The sequence below is a fragment of the Lampris incognitus genome, chromosome 8, assembly GCF_029633865.1.
Source record: "Lampris incognitus isolate fLamInc1 chromosome 8, fLamInc1.hap2, whole genome shotgun sequence".
NCBI lineage: Eukaryota > Metazoa > Chordata > Actinopteri > Lampriformes > Lampridae > Lampris > Lampris incognitus.
The window spans coordinates 43,251,753-43,272,164 of NC_079218.1; the positions used below are offsets into that span (position 1 = coordinate 43,251,753).

General features: G+C 43.7%; 2 protein-coding genes and 2 non-coding genes across 4 annotated transcripts; 3 read left to right on the forward strand and 1 right to left on the reverse strand.

Moving 5' to 3' along the window:
* Window positions 1–162: 162 nt before the first annotated feature.
* On the reverse strand, window positions 163–2,975 carry LOC130116404 (phosphoserine phosphatase-like). The gene is made up of 5 exons (XM_056284318.1): window positions 2,833–2,975; window positions 1,723–1,857; window positions 1,334–1,479; window positions 454–602; window positions 163–273 (listed from the first exon to the last, which is right to left on the reverse strand). Exons 1-5 carry the CDS (start codon window positions 2,970–2,972, stop codon window positions 163–165), a joined length of 681 nt encoding a protein of 226 aa, XP_056140293.1. The 5' UTR covers window positions 2,973–2,975.
* A 798-nt stretch (window positions 2,976–3,773) lies between these two features.
* Window positions 3,774–20,115, forward strand: cct6a (chaperonin containing TCP1, subunit 6A (zeta 1)). The gene is made up of 13 exons (XM_056284473.1): window positions 3,774–4,002; window positions 4,697–4,760; window positions 5,319–5,453; window positions 7,299–7,472; window positions 8,809–8,912; window positions 9,094–9,364; window positions 12,991–13,073; window positions 14,582–14,678; window positions 14,904–15,051; window positions 17,577–17,710; window positions 18,595–18,697; window positions 18,917–18,989; window positions 19,731–20,115. Exons 1-13 carry the CDS (start codon window positions 3,866–3,868, stop codon window positions 19,801–19,803), a joined length of 1,596 nt encoding a protein of 531 aa, XP_056140448.1. The 5' UTR covers window positions 3,774–3,865; the 3' UTR covers window positions 19,804–20,115.
* LOC130117384 (small nucleolar RNA SNORA22) lies at window positions 12,750–12,885 on the forward strand. The gene has a single exon (XR_008810665.1). It is a non-coding gene; the product is annotated as a small nucleolar RNA SNORA22 (small nucleolar RNA).
* LOC130117385 (small nucleolar RNA SNORA22) lies at window positions 16,904–17,040 on the forward strand. The gene has a single exon (XR_008810666.1). It is a non-coding gene; the product is annotated as a small nucleolar RNA SNORA22 (small nucleolar RNA).
* Window positions 20,116–20,412: the final 297 nt, after the last annotated feature.

The window sequence follows — 20,412 nt, forward strand, 5'->3', positions numbered from 1 at the left end:
CATTCACAAGAGTATTTAGTGGGGGGGGGTGCTCTCACCAAATATACTTTGGTGAACTATACAATGTTATTTCTAGTGATAGCTTACTATTTAATGAGGAACTCATAAAGTGAGGAGTCAGCCCAGTGAAGATGTGTTAGTGGCGGCTAGACCGGTGTTGTCTCATGTCTTCTCCAGCTCCTTCACCAGTTCGGTGAAACTTGTCACGTACCACGTGCAGCGCTCCTTCACTTGATGCCTCACCACGTTACCGCCGAAGCCGATGAAAGCGTCCTGGCATGAGAACAAAAAGTTAGGAGATTACAGGAACGCGGTTTGTTCGGCTGCAACACAAGCTTTGAATACAAGAGGGGCTCCGTCCATTTCGGCTGTCAGTAAAATAACAGTAATGGAGGCGTATGCATTGTGAGCTTGGTGTGTGTGATGGAACAAGGTGCGTGTTCTCTCTCTTACAGCCGGTGGACACGCCTCCATGTCAGTGGTTCCGTCTCCGACCATAACGACTCTTTGCAGACCGTAGTTGCTCTTCAGATGAGCAACCACTTTTCCTTTTCCCCCTGACTCTGCTGTTGGCTGGGACTCGTCAAACCCTGCATACTCACCTGAACACAGAGGGGGGGGGCAAACACAACTTGCATGTCAGGCTCCAGCAGTCCAGCATTCACACACTACCAGTTAAGACAACCCACCTTATTTATTACAAGTGCATATATGGCTCTGCATAAACAGTCACACACACGACTGACAACACAGCAACACCCCCCCCCTTTTCTCCCCATTTGTACCCGGCCAATTACCCCACTCTTCCGAGCCGTCCCGGTCGTTGCTCCACCCCCTCTCCCGATCCGGGGAGGGCGGCAGACTACCACATGCCTCCTCCGATACATTTGGAGTCGCCAGCCGCTTCTTTTCACCTGACAGTGAGGAGTTTCACCAGGGGGACGTAGTGTGTGGGAGTATCACACTATTCCCCCCAGTTCCCCCTTCCTCCTGAATAGGCGCTCGGACCGACCAGAGGAGGCGCTAGTGCAGCGACCAGGACACATACCCACATCCGGCTTCCCACCGGCACACACAGCCAGTGGTGCCTGTAGGAACGTCTGATCGAGCCGGAAGTAATACGGGGATTCGAACCGGCAACCCCCGTGTTGGTAGACGACGGAATAGACCGCTATGCTACCCGGACGCCCGACAACACAGCAATCTGACATATCTCTTCAAATAACAGGCACTTTTCTCCCTCATGATGACTCGGGACTCTTCAAGAACCATGCTTCTCCCATCTTCCATCTTAAAACATCACCTTCATCATGTCTGGGTAAAGTCGGCTCACCATTGAAATAAAATTTGAGTCGGTTTGCGTAGGCGTGATGAGATGGGATGCCCAGCTGAGCCGCCACATGCTCCACAATGCAGTGGAAGCCTCCTGAGATCAGGAACACCTTCACTCCTCTCTGGTGCAGCCGGTCAACAAGCTCCCTGAGGATCAGTCAACAAGTCAGTCTAACCCTTACAGCCAACCTCAATGTCCTTGTACGTGTAATCCACCTAATACTCGAGTGATAGTGATGATTTTGATTCTTCTGAAACACAAATACATGATGTCAGGGGTTGATCTAAATTCACTGGGAGAGGCTAAATGGGACGGATACACTGTGCAAAGAACTCGTGCCACAGAAGTCAGCAGACCTCCCTTGTTGTCATACATCGGAATGCACTCACTTGATCCCCGGGGTGAGCTGAGGAGGGTGGTCTGTGATAAGCTTCTTCACTTGCTCTCGGGAACAGCGGATGATTGACAGCCTCTCAGAGAGGGCAGCTCTGAATGACACTGACCCTCCCATGGCCTGGCGTGTCCTGTGGACCAAAACACACACTTTTTTTATTTTGAACATGTAAAATAAGAAGAAGAAAAAACCCCAGATATAAGTGAAACAATATTAAATTGAAATGAACAGTAAACCTATACAAAAAACTCTATAAACAAATTCTCATAAACAACACAAATTGAATATTAAATGTTCAACAAGGAGTAGGAGGAATTATAGGCTTATTACACTACATATGTCGAGAATAACACAGGACACTGTTATTAAGAGACCTGAACTGAATCTTTCCCAGCTGTAGTTCCTCTAACAGACACTAGGTGTCAGTCTAATCAATGAGCCACATGGGCTCATTGATTAGATTGTGTTATGTTATTGTTTTTGTTTTTTGTTTTTTTTGTGGCGTTAAGTGTCAAACCAGAACATCATTCTGTATATAACCGGTCATCTATCAACATATTTCATATAGTTGCGTCTTTTCCTGAACTTAATTGGGAAATATTAACGATATTAGTGGAATTCGATCGCATTCAGCAGACTCCTCCTACACTAGACGCTATAATTCTCTCTGTTATCTGTTGCGCTCTGTTATTCTAATATTGATTGGCCATTTCGTCCACGCCCCGCCCCCTTTCCTATCTCCAGTCTTCATTCACACGACCCTATCATTTCTTGGGAGGGAAAAAAATTGAATAATAATAAATAAATAAATAAACTTCTAGGGTCGCTTTACATTTTTGTGTGTTTAAGTTGTGCTTTCTTTACTTCATGCTGCATCATCAGTTACCACGGAGAGAGGGACAACCAGAGGAGGATATTTAAAATGTGGAAAGGAGTGTGACAGTATTTCAACCAGCCATACAAACAGCAGACATATATCAACATATAATACCAATTTATATTTAAACACTATGTCACAGTACTTCTTCAGTGCACTAAGACAGAATTTCTGTTATTTATGTAATGCTGCATTCATCGTGTTATACAGCAGTAGTAGAGTACTCACATTTCTGCCACAGCATCCCCGACACCGCAGAATTTTGCCAGCTCATCAATTCCCTCCTCTTTAATAACAGTACTGTCCACATCAAAACATACGGCATTGGCATTTCGGAACAATTCCTTTGTCTGGGCCAAGGCTGCCATTATTAGCTGACTCCAAATTGGTTAGAGGGAAATTTCCAACAGTTCGTGGACGTCCTGGTCGCCGTGCTCAGGCCAACAAGTGCACACTGTTGTCGCTTGGTCGTGGCTCTTGCGTAACAGTGCATCAATAGGTGAGGTTAGGAAATAACAACTGACCGCCCCGTTGCAGCACCAGGATAAATGTGGCCGTCCATCCGTGAAAATGATGAACAATGAATAGCGGTGTTATGAGAAGGGGTCAGACACATTCCTCAAACCACCGAACGACACAAGTCAAGGGACGGCGATGAATTTCAGAAATACACTTTTGCTCCAAAGGCTCGGTTAAATAAGTTTCTCTCTCGTGATTTGCTTTACAGCCGCACGTTTTCACTCTGAAGATAGTGCGGTTGAAGACAGGCGATTAATGCCAAATTGACATCTTTCAGTGGGTAGTGTAAACTACTAATAAGACGTAGCCGGTTATTTTCTTGCCCGGTGCGGGATTCGATACGGACGTACTGCTCCACAAGGCGACATCACTAACCGCTCGGCTAAAGGGTCAGACCCGTTAATCTTATTAGTAGTTTACAGTAGGTTATTTCATGTGCGTCATTCTAGCTTTACACAATATTATTATCATTTACCGAGCATGCCGTGCCGTACAACACTCCTGCGATTCAAAGCGAACGGGATTTGATGATTGACAAGCAGCCAAACCAATCGGGTACTTCCATGGTGACGCCTAAGAGGACGCAGCCCCTCCCAGTCGGTGCGTCTACGCGGGCACGTAGGGGAACACATGGTCGAGACTTCTGGAAGCCGACACCCCTTTCCGCCAGCTACCACGGCCAGGCGGTCTACATCCACGCCCGGCGATACCTCACCCTCTTCGCTGGATACACTGCTTCGCCATGGCAGCCGTGAAAGCGCTGAACCCAAAAGCGGAGGTGGCCCGGGCCCAGGCGGCCTTGGCTGTCAACATCAGCGCTGCTCGGGGACTTCAGGATGTGCTCAAAAGTAACCTGGGACCCAAGGGAACCATGAAGATGTGAGTGCCGAGCGGATCCTTTTGTCGAGTCTGCATGCTAAGCTAGCGCTTAATAGGTTTTCTCCTAGCTAACGTTAGCTTTCAGCGAGAAAGTGCGCCGCGGTAGTAATGCGATCGGTGGTTCCTTTGCAGCTCGAACTGCCTGGTTAAAGTGGAAAATTAACGTCCTCCCTATCTCCCGCTGCGAATGTCTGGACAAAAAGAAAGAGGAAATAAAAAAAAGAAAAGATCCAGACCGAGGCCTCTGAAAGCTAAGCGGATAGCGGGTCTAGGGGACAACACGTTGTCCTGCCTCGTCATCGTCGTGATCAGCTTTTCCTCGTCAGCCAGCTAACGTTAGCATCAACCTCGGCGCTGGGGATGTCGTAGACACGCTTAAATCTTACGTTCAGTTTGGTTTCTGCCAACATCCACATGTACAGGATGTCCGGACTATAGCAACGGAATGCATTTCAGTCAGATTAAAACACGTAGGGCCGGGAAAACGATGCTTTCTATTCGAGTCGCGTGACATCGGCCGATCCCCTTACTAAGTAGCAGACTTGGATACTTGCTAACTTATTCCTGTTGTTGTCCAGGTATTGATTGCTTAGCATGTATAACTGGCGTAAATGGGTGGTTTTAGAAATCAACTGGCGAACCTCACCTTTTTACCAACCTAACCCATAGGCTAATCGTCTTGTTTCACTTACAGGCTTGTATCTGGCGCCGGGGACATTAAGTTAACCAAAGACGGAAATGTCTTGTTACACGAGATGGTAAGTCCACTGTAAACTAACCCCATTTTATGAAAATAGCTTGTTCGAAATCTTCTGTCTGCATGTCAATTTTGAATGGGTGCATGCACACCCCTATTGTACTGTATGTATTTTAATCTGGTTAGAACAGGATGACACTTATTTCCACAATGCATTGTTGTTGTTGTTTTAAATATTACATACTTGCAGAAAACGTAGTTAATAGGCCAAGTGCACTTGCAATACCACACAAAGGTAAACAAGCATATGATCACCATTGCAACGCTTAACTTTTGCATGGATGCCATCAAGAATGTCATGCATTCTTTAAAATTGCGACATTGCATGCACGTTTCTTTCACATGCCGCACAGAGAACACCAAAGGATATCTTATGAGGCGTTCCCTGGTATACTGGCCTGATCTCTGCCTCCCCCCTTTACTATGACAGCATCACATTTTGAATTGAGTTTTATATCTTAAGAATTGGTTGTCTTTTGAGGTACCTTAAATGGTTAAGGTTTAAAGTTTGCAATGATCTTTTAATTTTTCATCAATGTTTCTCTCCTTTTTCCCTCAGCAAATCCAGCATCCCACAGCATCACTCATTGCTAAGGTTGCCACAGCGCAGGATGACATCACAGGAGATGGAACCACCTCAAATGTTCTCATTATTGGTGAACTCCTGAAGCAGGCAGACCTCTATGTGTCAGAGGTGAGAGGGCCAGAGCTGTGTTTTAGGAGCTATTTATCACTACAGGGTTTACCTGGTTCTTCTTGGGATGTGAACCACGACTTTTTCTGTAAATGTAGCTCATTTATTTATTTTGAGGGTCATTGGCTTTAAGTATTCAAATGACCTAGTAAATCAATATCAGTAAGCTGGGTGATAAATTTCAAAATTCTATGTTTAGCATTGGTCACAAATTGACGAGCATACACTTCGGCCTTTAAAATGCTGTTTAAAAGCTGCACACATTGTGAGATTTTAGCCATATTGTGTCAGTTTTTTGAGTTGTAGACAAATGTCTGGTGTGGTGGCCAAAATCCAGGGCCTGCAAGTTTTTGCCTTGTTCAGTTGTAACGGTTAAGCTCTGCTGTGGGCCGTGGACTGAATTTATATAGTGCTTATCTAGCTGCAACAACCACTCAAAGCTCTTTACAATTAATTAATGCCTCACATTCATCAACGCACACGCCCACTCATACACCATTGGCAGTGTCAACCATGCAAGGTAACAACATTGGGAGCCGTTAGGTGTCTTGCTTGGGGACAACTCAACATTTTAGCCAGGAGGAGCCAAGGATCAAACCAGCAACCTTCCAGTTACCAGGTGACCTGCTCTACTTCCTGAGCTACTGCCACCCCTTTTTTATTTTGTAGTATTATTGTTTGGAGTGTTGTAATTGATTTAGAACCATGGATGTATTATAGTAGAGGATCTAAAAATGGCGCCTGTTCATTCCTATGAGAATTGCTCGCCTGGTGCATACGCCGAAAAAGTTTCTGGCTTCGGGTTACTTCCGAGTACATGCGGCACACTGAATATGCACAGTAGTGTTACTCCCATCATGCCTCTAGGCTATGAGAACAAGCGAACCGCATTCAGGATCTGGCGCTGCGCATTCATGAATGCTGTGCTAGCAGACTTCATGGATGCATAATAAGACTACTACGGGACTTACTTGGGACTTGAAATCATGGATGTATTTATACAAACGGCAACACCAACCAACAATGAAGCTAATGTTCCAAAAAGTAAGATCATATTATTAAAATAGCGTTTGTTTAACCTAGCAAAGATCCTCGTTCCCGAGACACAACATGACCCGTACACAGAGAGTGCCCGTACACAGCTGTGACATCATGCAGGAAAAAAAAGATTTCTCTGGACTTCGGCAAATTTTTAAGAAGATTAAAAACCCATGGCTTAAAAATATACAATACAACGAGTAATAATTGACCATGATTATAGCTGCAGGTGTCCTGTCAACAGTTGTACAAGCGTCTCTTTTACAATGGTGGTCTATGGGGAAAAGGCTTTTTGGGCTACAGGGGATTTTTTTTGCTGCAATACCGCGAGTGACCACTGGAAAAAAAGGCTGCAATGCTGAGCATTGATGAACATCCACGCTCTGAACATAGCCGATTCTCAGGAGGTTGGGGGGGTGTGGCCCTGAGTTCACAAGACTACATTGATTGCTAGCTATCTCCCTAACTAGCAGGATGTTGCTAGGGAACTAACCAAAAACAGAACAACTGATAGAGATTATGATAATTTGACTGTGCAGTCAAATCAGAGTATTGAATGATGTGGTTTATTACCAGAAGCTGATTTGTTTTCTGAAACAGTTTAATTACATTGACAACCAGTGGGAGAGTTCCTCAAGGGGCTTTAGTCATGTCTTCATAACAGCAGTTGTAATATTTTCGGGAACTTTATATTAACAGCTTTTGTTTGAAAATATTACATTGAGATTGAAAAACATGATTTTCATTGGACTGGAACTTTGAGATACAACTTAATCATCTGACTTGTTCATTGTCATTTCTGCACAGGGCCTTCATCCCAGAATCATTGCTGAGGGCTTTGAGGCAGCAAAGGAGAAAGCCCTGGCTGTCCTGGAGGAGGTTAAGGTGACACGGGAAATGGACAGAGAGATCCTCATCAATGTAGCACGCACTTCCCTTAGAACAAAGGTCCACACAGAGCTGGCAGACCTCCTCACTGAGGTAAGAGACCAAGGAAAGAGGAGATAAGAATAGATGCAGGATCCAAGGGAGTCAGCAGCTGAACTGTGACCTTTTTAGCTTAGGAGATTCAAGAAGACAGATTGTGCTGTTTGCAAGCAGTTGGAGAGTGCAGGTAGCTCCAATATGTGACTTTTTATAATTATTTGAAACTTAAACACAATGAAGAGCTGATTTGTTTTGTGTTACACGTTTATGCCCAGCTTGGAACAGCGTTATAACAGTTAGGTTAGTTCCAAGCATTTTTACCAGATGACTTTAATAGCTCTAATAGGGGAGAATTAATAATTTTAGAATGATTGGGGTGATTTTGTAGGGAAATTGTGAAAAGGAAGCACTGCCTTTTTTCCGCCATTTGCATGGGAAGAGGAGGAGATGGAGCCAGACAAAGTGGAGCAAAGGCCGAGAATATAATGATGCGCGGATCGGCTCTGACGTCACCTGAATCCACACGTACACATAAATCATCCAGCCGCCAACCACCCGTATGAATTATTTTCTCTGATTTAGAGACCTGCACCCGATCACATATTACCATTATTTCTCAGTGGGATAGGCTTATGTAAGTGTGATGACATGGTAACATATTACACCATGTTTGAGGTAGTTTTGTGGCTATCATATACATACAGCGTTTCGCAGCTGTTTCATATGACATACCCAGCACTTTAACTCGTCATGGTTAAATATTTCAATAAATCACTCCCATGTGGAACCCCCCCCTTTTTTTTTATTTTTAATTTTCTCTTGGATCTTTTTTGCCTCTATTGCTGCTTAAGGCAAATGGATGCCCCAATTGCTGAAAATGAATTTTAAAATAGTCACATTTTAGAGAATGCTCCTCATTAAATATGTATTGTATTATTTCACACAACTGCAACCCATCTGCTATTTATCAGAATGTTAATTTTTATGACTTGGCCCGCCTGATCCCGTGGATTAACCGCAGGGCCTGCAGATATAACTGCAATCTGTGCATCACTAGGTGAGGCAGACAAACAAGTCGCTGTGTCATTTGTCCAAATAGAGCAAGAGATGACTAAGTTCTAAGCATTAAATCGCAGTAAATTATGTTATCAGACAGACTTCTCTTGTAGATTAGTCATGGAAAATGAGAACCGAGTGAGCTTTCCTTTTCTATAAAGTAGCAAAATGTTGTAGCTGAGGGGTTTGAGTTAATTTGCCTTACTTCACATTGCACATCCTGCAGTATGGCTATTGCGCATCTGCACATCATGATGACATTGTTGAAATAATATATCGTGCAGCCCTAGTAAATGTTGCATTATTAACTAACTTGCTGACTTAATGCCCACAGGCTGTAGTAGATGCTGTGCTTGCTATTGCCAGACCCAATGAGCCAATTGACCTGTTCATGGTGGAGATCATGGAGATGAAGCACAAGACTGACAGCGACACACAGTGAGTCATGAAGAAAATGCACTCGCACTATAATCCACTTTGTCCATTTTGTGTCAGATAGACATGTACTTATAAGTTCATTTGTCATCTTTTTAGCAAGATGTGAACCTTGAGCAAACTTTTTAAAATTCCACTAATTTTGTTGGTCATTTTGTGTGTGCGTGTATTTCTCTTTTCCAAGGTTGATCAGAGGGCTGGTGCTTGACCATGGTGCTCGACATCCTGACATGAAGAAGAGGGTGGAGGATGCCTATGTGCTGACCTGCAATGTCTCCTTAGAGTATGAGAAGACGGAAGTCAACTCTGGCTTCTTCTACAAGAGTGCGATAGAGAGGGAGAAGCTTGTGGCTGCTGAGAGGAAGTTCATTGAGGAGCGCGTGCAAAAGATCATCGCCTTGAAAGAGGCCGTTTGTTCCAATGGAGAGAAGGGCTTTGTTGTCATCAACCAGAAGGTACATTTGTGTAGTATTTCTGGAAATGCACATTAATCTTGGCTCCTTACACTTACTTGAGATTACAAATGACATGCTGCCCTTGATGATAATGTGCAGGTTATTGGTTTTAATTAGAGCTGCACGATTTGGTGAAAAATTCATATTGCAATTATTGTGGACAATATTGCGATTGTGATATAATAAACAAATTTATACATATACAAATTTGTCGTGTTGCCGCAACATGTTGCGACTTTCATTTGGCATGTTTTAAACTACCTCTTTCTGCTCAATATCGCTGAGCTTGAATCCAAAATATCGCCATATAACAGGACATTGTTATTGATTTTTTATTTTATTTTTTTGCCACCAGTTCATCAGCGTTAACCTGCTTGTTGTCATCAGTATCCATTTTTTCTTTCTTTATGGTCTGCACACAGCACATCGGATAGTCATGTGACTGTAGACTGCACATGCTTAACTGGCTAAACAGAGACTGATTGGCCATCTCTTAATTATGGGCATAGATATGCAGACTGCACACAAACATGTTTGTGTACATGCACATTTTATTATTTAATCAAATTGCAGCCTTTTGCGGTTATATAATTGCACAAGCTGACATCAATATTGCGATTAGATTAATCGTGCAGCACTAGTTTTAATGTTATCATTTTTGACGATATCAGACACGAATGTTGAAAGAGGAGTAATTCATACTCAGTTAATCACAGACCCCAAAATAATTTTGGATAGATTTAAATCAAAATAGTATATTTTAGTCAGTAATAAACAGCAAGTCTGAAAATTATAATAGTTACTAGTGCAGCGCGCTAGTACGAGAGCAGTGTGACTTTGGAGACCAAGAAGAGGAACCGAGTGAAGGCAGAGCTGAAGATCAAATGGTGGAAGTTGAAGAAGGCTGTTGTGTGGACTTCAGGGAGGAGTTAAGTTAGACACTGGGTGGCAGTGAAGAGTTGCTGGATGGCTGGGCAACACTACAGAAATAGTCAGGGGGACAGCTAGGAAGGTACTTGGTGTGTCATCAGGACAAAGGAAGGAAGACAAGGAGACTTGGTGGTGGGATGAGGAAGTGTAGCGTATACAGAGGAAGAGGTTGGCAAAGAAGAAGTGGGATATTCAGAGAGATGAAGAAAGTAGACTGCAGTACAAGGAGATGCAACGTAAAGCGAAGAGAGGTGGCAAAGGAAAAGGCATATGGTGAGTTGTATGACAGGTTAGACACTAAGGAAGGAGAAAAGGACTTGTACAGATTGGCGTGACAGAGGGACCGAGCTGGGAAGGATGTGCAGCAAGTTAGGGCGATCAAGGATAGAGATAGAAATGTGCTGACAAGCGAGGAGAGTGTGCTGAGAAGGTGGAAGGAGTACTTTTAGGGGCTGATGAATAAAGAAAATGAGAGAGAGAAGGTTGTTTGATGTGGAGATAGTGAATCGGGAAGTGCAGTGGATTAGCAAGCAGGAAGTGAGGGCAGCTATGAAGAAGAGGAAGAGTGGAATGGCAGTTGGTCCAGATGACATACCTGTGGAAGCATGGAGATGTTTAGGATAAATGGCAGCGGAGTTTTTAACTAGATTGTTAAACACAATCTTGGAAAGTGAGAGGATGCCTGAGGAGTGGAGAAGAAGCATACTGGTACCAATTTTCAAGAACAAGAGCGATTTGCAGAACTGTAGCAACTACAGAGGTATAAAGTTGATCAGCCACAGCATGAAGATATGGGAAGGCGTAATAGAAGCTAGGTTAAGAGGGGAGGTGACGATTAGCGAGCAGCAGTATGGTTTCATGCCACGAAAGAGCACCACAGATGGAATGTTGGCTTTGAGAATGTTGATTGAGAAGTATAGAGAAGGTCAGAAGGAGTTACATTGTGTCTTTGTAGATTTAGAGAAAGCATATGACAGGGTGCCGAGAGAGGAGGTGTGGTATTGTATGGGGAAGTCGGGAGTTGCAGAGAAGTATGTAGGAGTGGTGCAGGATATGTATGGGGGAAGTGTGACAATGGTGAGGTGTGTGGTTGGAATGACAGATGGGTTCAAGGTGGAGGTGGTATTACATCAAGGATCGGCTCTGAGCCCTTTCTTGTTTGCAGTGGTGATGGACAGGTTGACGGACGAGATCAGGCAGGAGTCTCTGGACTATAATGTTTGTGGATGACATTGTGATCTGTAGCAAAAGTAGGGTGCAGGTTGAGGAGAGCCTGCAGAGGTGGAGGTATGCTCTGGAGAGAAGAGGAATGAAAGTCAGTAGGAGCTAGACAAATACCTATGCATGAATGAGAGGGAGGACAGTGGAATGGTGAGGATGCAAGGAGTGGAGGTGACGAATGCATATGAATCTAAATACTTGGGGTCAGCTGTCCAAAGTAACAGAAAGTTCAGAAGAGAGGTGAAGAAGAGAGTGCAAGCAGGGTGGAGTGGGTGGAGAAGAGTGTCAGGGGTGATTTGTGACAGAAGGGTGCCAGCAAGAGTTAAAGGGAAGGTTTACAAGATGGTTGTGAGACCAGCTGTTATATGGTTTGGAGACATTGGCACTGGCGAAAAGACAGGAGGTGGAGCTGGAGGTGGCAGAGTTGAAGATGTAAAGATTTTCATTGGGAGTGATGAAGGGCTTGATTAGGAACAAGTTTATTAGAGGGACCGCCCAGGTTGGACAGTTTGGAGATAAAGCAAGAGAGGCAAGATTGAGATGGCTTGGACATTTGTGGAGGAGAGATGCTGGGTATACTGGGAGAAGGATGCTGAATATGGAGCTGCCAGGGAAGAGGAAAAGAGGAAGGCCAAACAGGAAGTTTATGGATGTGGTGAGGGAGGACATGCAGGTGGCTGGTGTGACTGAGGAAGATGTAGAGGACAGGAAGAAATGGAAACGGATGATCCGCTGTGGCGACTCTTAACGGGAGCAGCTGAAAGTAGTAGTAGTAGTAGACTAGTGCTCGCCCGTTCGGGTGTAATCCCCCTCCGACCACAATGTGAGTTGCAATGGCGAGTGGCGTTGTTGTCCAGTCACCATGGGACAGACAGACTGAGATTCCTTCCATTTTAGTTAGATTAATGGACTATTCATCTTATTGTCTGCCTCACCTTTTTCAAATGCACTTTCAAGATCCCTCTTACAACAGTTGTGACCATGCTTGACTTGTAAAAAAAACTAAGGCAAACTGGACTATGTTTTTAGATGTCCAAAAGGACATTGCATAAATAGTTCTCAAGGAGTTTGGGAATATTTTTCAGTTTTTAACAAATTGCGGCCCATAAAAAAGCTGATTTTAATATATCCAGGGCCTGACTAGTCAAAACATTGCAAATAAATTTGTTTTTGGGAGCAATTTAGTGTGCAGACCTTACTCCTTCAACTTATATCTAGTAGCCTTGGTTGTCATTTGCACAGAGAACACCCAAGGATGCTAACGTAGCTCTCCCTGGATTCCTATATCTGTGCTACAGTAACTTTGATCTGTACCTCTGCATTAGGGGAGTACTATCTCCCCTACATGTATTCAGCGGATCAGGATAATCTTTACATCCCTTCTTGTTAAGATATTCTCTCAAGCTGATGGTCATACTTGGTCACTGTGGGGAGGGGAAAAATAAACCTGTAAATATCTTCCTTGTGTGTTTCAGGGTATTGACCCATACTCTCTGGATGCCCTGGCCAAGGCAGGCATTGTAGGCCTACGCAGGGCAAAGAGGAGGAACATGGAGAGGTAAGGACGGTAATTATGCTCCTCGTAGCAGTACTCCATGCCCTTAGAATTGTCGGGGGACCCATGTTACCTCCGGCTTGGTTGGACATCCCTATAGACGCAATTGGCCGTGTCTGCGGGTGGGAAGCCGGATGTGAGCGTGTGTCCTGGTCGCTGCACTAGCGCCTCCTCTGGTCAGTTGGGACGCCTGTTTGGTTGGGAGGGGGAACTGGGGGGAATAACGTGATCCTCCCACACGCTACGTCCCCCTAGCAAAACTCCTCACTGTCAGGTGAAAAGAAGCTCCTCTGTCGATCCAGGGCAGAGGGGGAGGAGCAGCAACCAGGACTGCTCAGAGGACTGGGGTAATTGGACAGGTACAATTGGGAGAAAGGGGGGGGGTAATTCTGGGGGGATTTTTTTTTTTTAAAGGTGCATATGTATGGCAAGAACAATTAAATTTGTGTTAACATGTCTGCAAAAATTGCAGCCTGGCTGTAGTTTGGATGTAGGTGTACCGAGGGCTGTGCGATATGACGATATAGGTCATGTGACGATAGAAAATGTCTATAATTTCATATTAAGCTCTCGTTTATTTCGTTGTGTCGTAAATCACACTCTTTACGGCAATATTTTTTTGTCATTTGGACGGCCCTGCCCGCTCTTTGCACAGCACGGACGCTGGGAGGAAATTTGCATGATGGTAATACAAACAAACATGGAGGACAGGGAACGTAATGCAGAACGGGGGTAATTCCGAACAGAAGGACTCCGACCAGCCGGGACAAAACGAGGAGCTTGTACCTAAAAGAGGGGCTACTTCTATCGTATGGACGTGGTTTGGGTATGAAAAGTCTGACACGGACCAGAAAACCGTAATTTGCAAAATATGCCGCACGCCAGTCCCCACAACAGACTCAAACACCACTAGCCTCTTATACCGCCTACGCATTGAATTTACAGAAAATGTGCTATATCGTGATATGTATCGTTATCGTGATATGAATGACCTATATCGTGATATGAGATTTTGATCATATTACACAGCCCTAGGTGTACCAAAGAACCAGCATTGACATTACTACTGACAACTGTTAGTGCTGGCTCCGTCTGTCTGTCAATGTTGATAGATGTGCAAGGCACACCTAAATCAAACAGAGCCATAATGCTGTGTTTATCCTGCTATGCTAACATAACAGTACCAAGACCAGCCTGTCTTGTTTTTTACCTTTAACCTGTAGATGTCAGCACACTCACTAAAATGGTCTGGTGTTTCGTTACTCTTTAATGAATGTGAAGTACTGCTGGATAATTATGAGGTTTGGTGTGATGGACTGCCATCCCACTGGCTATATTCTTTAAGTCAATCGAGGCAAATCTCATATAAAGGCAGCTTGTGAAGATTTGGCTTTGTTTGGTGTGGCCAGAACTTTGAGAGGGCATTGACTTGAATTTTGCATGATCACATCACATCCAGCCAAACTTACATTGTCTACATGATGACTCATAACCTCTTTGCATCTTTCTAGGCTCACCCTTGCTTGTGGTGGCATTGCCATGAACTCAGTTGATGACCTTACTCCAGACTGCTTAGGACATGCAGGGCTGGTTTATGAACACACACTGGTGAGTATTTGTCCACGTTGGTGCCTTTTTAATTTCAATACTGCTTAATGCCAAACAAAATGTTAAATTTACAAGAAATGTATATATTTGTATTTTATATATATATTTCACACTGTCCTGAAGAGCACATTGTGTCCCCACCCTTTTGTTTTAGGCTTGGGACCGATGACTCATATTTGCTGATAGGAATTACCCATAATCCTCTTTACCTGCCCTTCTCCACAGGGAGAGGAGAAGTACACATTCATTGAGAAGTGTGGAAACCCTCGCTCAGTGACCCTACTGGTGAAGGGACCCAACAAGCACACCCTCACACAGATTAAGGATGCTGTCAGAGATGGCCTGCGAGCGGTCAAGAATGCTATTGAAGATGGTAAGAGATAAGAGAACACACCCAGCTGCTTTAAAGCAGATGCCCAGGTGTAGCCTATGAATTCCTGACATGTTCTGAACACTCTGTAAATCAGTTTAAAAAAAGGCAATATCGGGACACATGTTAAGTCTTTGACACACTGAAAACACATTCATTCACTTTCAATTTAACCAAAATGCAACACATTGGAATTCACTGCAGTATTGCTGATTACAGGACATTGGTCTTTTTTTTTTTTTTTTTTACTTATGTCCATTTAACATTTCGTTTGCATTCTCACTGGATTCAACTCTGGACCAGGATTTTCTGCAGTTTCTGAATTCTAGTGTAGCAGTATGGGGAAATCCATTTTCATTGTCGGGGTCACAGGATCCATTTTCGTGGATTTTCAATATTTTATTTTTACTGACTGTATTCTTCTCCCAGTTAACAGTCAGTTCAAGGGGTTAAGATTTGTATAAACATTCATAGATTGCACATTGTGGGGATGGAGTTCAACACTAGTCCCTTTTATTCCCGCCATATTGTTGAAAGTGATGTTGCCCTTTTCCCATTTCTGTTGCGTTCCCCCCTCCCCCTTTTCTCCCCAATTGTACACGGCCAATTACCCCACTCCTCGGAGCCATTCCGATCACTGCTCCACCCCCTCTGCCGATCCGGGGAGGGCTGCAAACACAACTTGCATGTCAGGCTCCAGCAGTCCAGCATTCACACATTACTAGTTAAGACAACCCACCTTAATGATTACAAGTGCATATATGGCTCTGCATAAACAGTCATACCTGTAAATAATACACACACACGACTGACAACACAGCAATCTCCCCCCCCTCCCTTTTTCTCCCCAATTGTACCCGGCCAGTTACCCCACTCTTCCGAGCCGTCCCGGTCGTTGCTCCACCCCCTCTGCCGATCCGGGGAGGACTGCAGACTACCACATGCCTCCTCCGATACATATGGAGTCGCCAGCAGCTTCTTTTCACCTGACAGTGAGGAGTTTCGCTAGCGGGATGTAGCACGTGGGAGGATCACGCTATTCCCCCCCAGTTCCCCCTCCCCCCTGAACAGGCGCCCCGACCGACTAGAGGATGCGCTAGTGCAGCGACCAGGACATATACCCACATCCGGCTCCCCACCCACAGACACGGCCAATTGACCTTTCGCAAAGTCCCGCCCCCTTAGTTACTGTTGCTATGCCCGTCAAGCATTTCAGAACTATCCAGGAAGTAGCCGGAAAACACCAAAACATGAAGGAAGAAATCAGCGCATTGTGTGGGTAAAAGTTACAGTAATAATACGTTAGCTGTATTAGCTATCAATAATAGCTAGTAGCAAGCTTAGCTTGGAGCAGACAGGTATTTTTGTTGATTTTGGATGGATTTAGCTGGCCATGGGGTCTGCTATACTGCGAAATCTATTGCCGACATTGCACTTCTTGCGTTCTGGGTTTCGGGAAGGGAAAGAAAATTACACCCCCTCCAAACTTTTCAGATATCTAGTATCCGATTTGCAGATCCCATAGGCACACCATTTCAGCATTTTGTTGTGTGTTTGAAAGCTTGACAGACCGTTGCTAAGGTAGGATTGGACAAGCACCGTTCAGGGGCGGTACTTTGCGAAAGGTCAATTGTGCCTGTAGGGACGCCCGACCAAGCCGGAGGTAACACAGGGATTCGAACCGGCGATCCCCTTGTTGGTAGGCAGTGGAATAGCCCACTATGCTACCTGGACGGCCCTTTTTCCATTTCTGTTGGTTTTTTACCTTGTCACATACAACTGTTGCAGAAATGAAATAAAATCTACTTAGTTCTCATGATTGTTATGTTGGTATTAGTGTTGTTGATAGTCTAATTTGCACAGAGAACATCCATGGGTGCTAATGTAGCTCTCCCTGGCCTCCTATATCTGTGCTACAGTAACTCTGGTCTGTACCTCTGCATCAGGAGAGTAATTGTCTCCCCTGCATGTATTCAGCGGATCAGTATAGGCTTTCCAATTCACATTTTGGATTTAAAAATTGGCCTCTTTTTTTTTTCACGGTGAGTTATTTTTTGCCTTGATGCTGACAGGATTCCCACACATCCTGGAAAACCTGGACTTAAGCCTAGTTTTCCAGACATGGAAAACAACTGGAAAATGATCAAAATGTCCTAGAAATATTATTAAAGTCATGGAAAATTGTAAAGTTGGGTTATGTAATCATGTTTATACTTGCTGAGATTGCATATTTATAGCATTATTTTTAGCTGAGATCACATTTTTAGCTAGTGAGATTGTATATTAGTGCTTGAAGTTTGGTGTTTGGCTCAGTGACCAGCTAAAAGTTACACAGTCCATTTTAGAGATTGTCGAGGCTTCCACTGATAGATAATAGTGAATAGTCTGACCTTCTGTAAGCAACAGCTGTCATTTATATTTAAGCAAAAGTCCTGGATAATGATTTCTTGAAGAATGGGAACCCTGTGTGGTCAGCTCGGTCATGTGTGTGCAGCTAACAACCCTCCCACCTCTTCCTCTGTCCTCAGGTAGTGTCGTGTCAGGAGCAGGTGCATTTGAAGTGGCTGTGGCAGACGCTCTAGTCAAACACAAGCCCAAGGTGAAGGGCAGAGCCCAGCTGGGAGTCCAGGCCTTTGCAGATGCCCTGCTAGTCATCCCTAAGGTGAGGGGAAATTTTCTCACAGTATGTCTAGCTCACTCTTCTTCAGCCTTATGGTTACATGTCCTTCACCAGTCACAGAAAGTTGAATCGGTTCATCTGGACACAACGTTTATTGAGAGAGAAACATTTCATCACTCATCTAAGTGACCTCTTCAGTCTCAACTGACTGCAGGTATCTCCACCCTTATAAACAATACAGTGGCATAATAACAGAAAATGATTGGTTTCATATGCAAATTGCTATGAGCATTGGCTCGCGTTTCACTGGGAATGTGTATTATTCACAGAGGATTTGGGAATGGTTGCATTGTAAGATGGCAATTGATGTACAATTAGTCCGCCCCCTCGGTTCAGGGATAGTCTTCCCTCTTCACATATGGGGCCTCTTAAGCTCCCCGTTCAAACCAGCGTTCCTCCCTATCAAAGATGTGCACATCCTCATCCTTGAAATAGTGGCCACTGGCCAGTAGATGGTCAGTGAGCCAGTTGACACTGAAGAGGTCACTTAGATGAGTGATGAAACATTTCTCTCTCGATAAAAGTGTCCCGATGACGTGATTCAACTTTCTGTGATTTTCTTACCTGGATTACTGAGCATGCATAAAGACTGTCCTTTGCCAGGTTTTTTTTTTTTTTAACTTCTTTAGGAAGAACTATTTTTCTCTTCTTTGGAACTCTCATTCATCTTTCATTACTTCCTTCTTTCTGCTATATATGCCTGGTTAGAACCACATTTAGTTTTCTGGCCTTGTTGCTTATTTGCCAAAGTTCAGAAGTAGATTGGAATACTGAGCCCTTTACAATTTAACCTATTTTCTCATTCATTCTTTTTTAAAGTCTTCTTTGCATAATGCTCCTTCCTTGTCCACCTCTCCTTGCCACAGGTTTTGGCCCAGAACTCTGGCTATGACCCACAGGAGACCCTGGTGAAACTGCAGACAGAGTACAAAGAGTCTGGTCAGCTGGTTGGAGTGGACCTCAGCACAGGTCAGGTTCACTGCAGTGTGGTTGTTAATGTGCTTCACAAGACTGTCAGGTTGTTATGCTCTGTGTCACTGGTTCATAAAAAACATCATTGTACTGATCTTTTTATTAAAAAAAAAAGCAAACAAACTTGTACTCAAGTAATCTACTGTTTTCCTAAGCGTCTTGGTGTATGATTCACCGTACACCAGGTACTGACTATAATAATCTTTGTCTTTAAAGGTGAACCCATGGTGGCAGGAGAGGCGGGTGTATGGGATAACTACAGTGTCAAGAAACAGCTCCTCCATTCATGGTGAGTGCTTAGACACTTAAGTAAAAATGAAAGACACTTGGAATAGATATATTGCCTCTGTTGGACACTGAGGGAGAGGCACTCCCTGGTTAAGTTAAAATAAAATAGAGGCTCTGGCACCATTCTGTCCCTTAGTTCCTAAATGGCACCTACAGCCAGTTCTTAGGAGTGTCTCCCTACACGGTAATTCACCAAAGTAAATTTACATACATATTACTTTGCTATTCAGCTGACTTTATATAAGCTTACAAACTAGTAACTCGGTGAGCTCATGTAATAGACCCTAGGATCTTTACCAGAGATTAACCATAATTAATTTCATTGCAGTTCAAAGATGAATCAGCAAATAAAGAACACTATAAAAATCAATATCATATGTTTTGTGTTGTTGCTGCATATTAATTGTCAACAGCAATGTAATATGAGTAACAACTCAAACCTATACACTGAGGATCAGCATGTGTTGAAGAATAGTGAGGAAAATGTAAAAAGTAGACAAAATCTACCAAGTTCCAGTAAAGTGGGTGAAACATGAAATGAAATGAAAGAAACAAGGCCAGTGAACAGAGAGAAATAGCATTTAAATTAAAGATTGGGATGAAACATGAGTTAGACAAACAATGTTTTGGGTCAAATGAAGCTGTTTTCCAGTATTGAACAGTCTGTCTGCCCACTTTACTATGTTTTGGGTCAAATGAAGCTGTTCTCTGGTATTAAACAGTCTGTTTGCCTACTTTACAGCACGGTGATTGCCAGTAACATCTTGCTGGTTGATGAGATCATGAGAGCCGGTATGTCGTCTCTGAAAGGTTAATGGTCGTCTGAAGATGCTGCAGCCATCGTCATACCCACAGGAATAGTTTGTTTACCTGATGGGACAGTCAACATGCTCCCCGTTATGGCACGCTGAAGCACCTAGATGGATAGTCGGATGGCTAGCCCAATGTAAATCGTCAGGGCGTCCATCACGTGTATCAGAAACCATTGTCAGTTGCTCTTCATGGATTTGTCTTCACCCCCTTCTAAAATGATTGGTCTATTTATGCGATTTTGTTAACAGCACTAGCTTTGTTTCTACCCATTAAAGGTTTTCTTGGCTCTGGAAAGATTTTTGTGTAGTTTTCTTTTTCCCCCATTTATTTTATGTGAAGGGTGCATGGATAATGTGAGCTTACGCTGATCCACAAGCAAAACCTGCCCTTAATGGGATGCCTGTTAAGATCTTGGACAGTTCTAATAATATTTTGAACATGATCAGTCTTAAAGCTCACAACCTGGAGAACTAAAATGTGTGATGTTGTGAATTACCTCTTTGTGGAGCTCTTATAACTCTGCATTGGACTAGATTTTATTTCAGAGTCAGAATCAACTTTATTGGCCAAGTGTTACCTATGCACATGAAGAATTTGACTCAAGTACACAA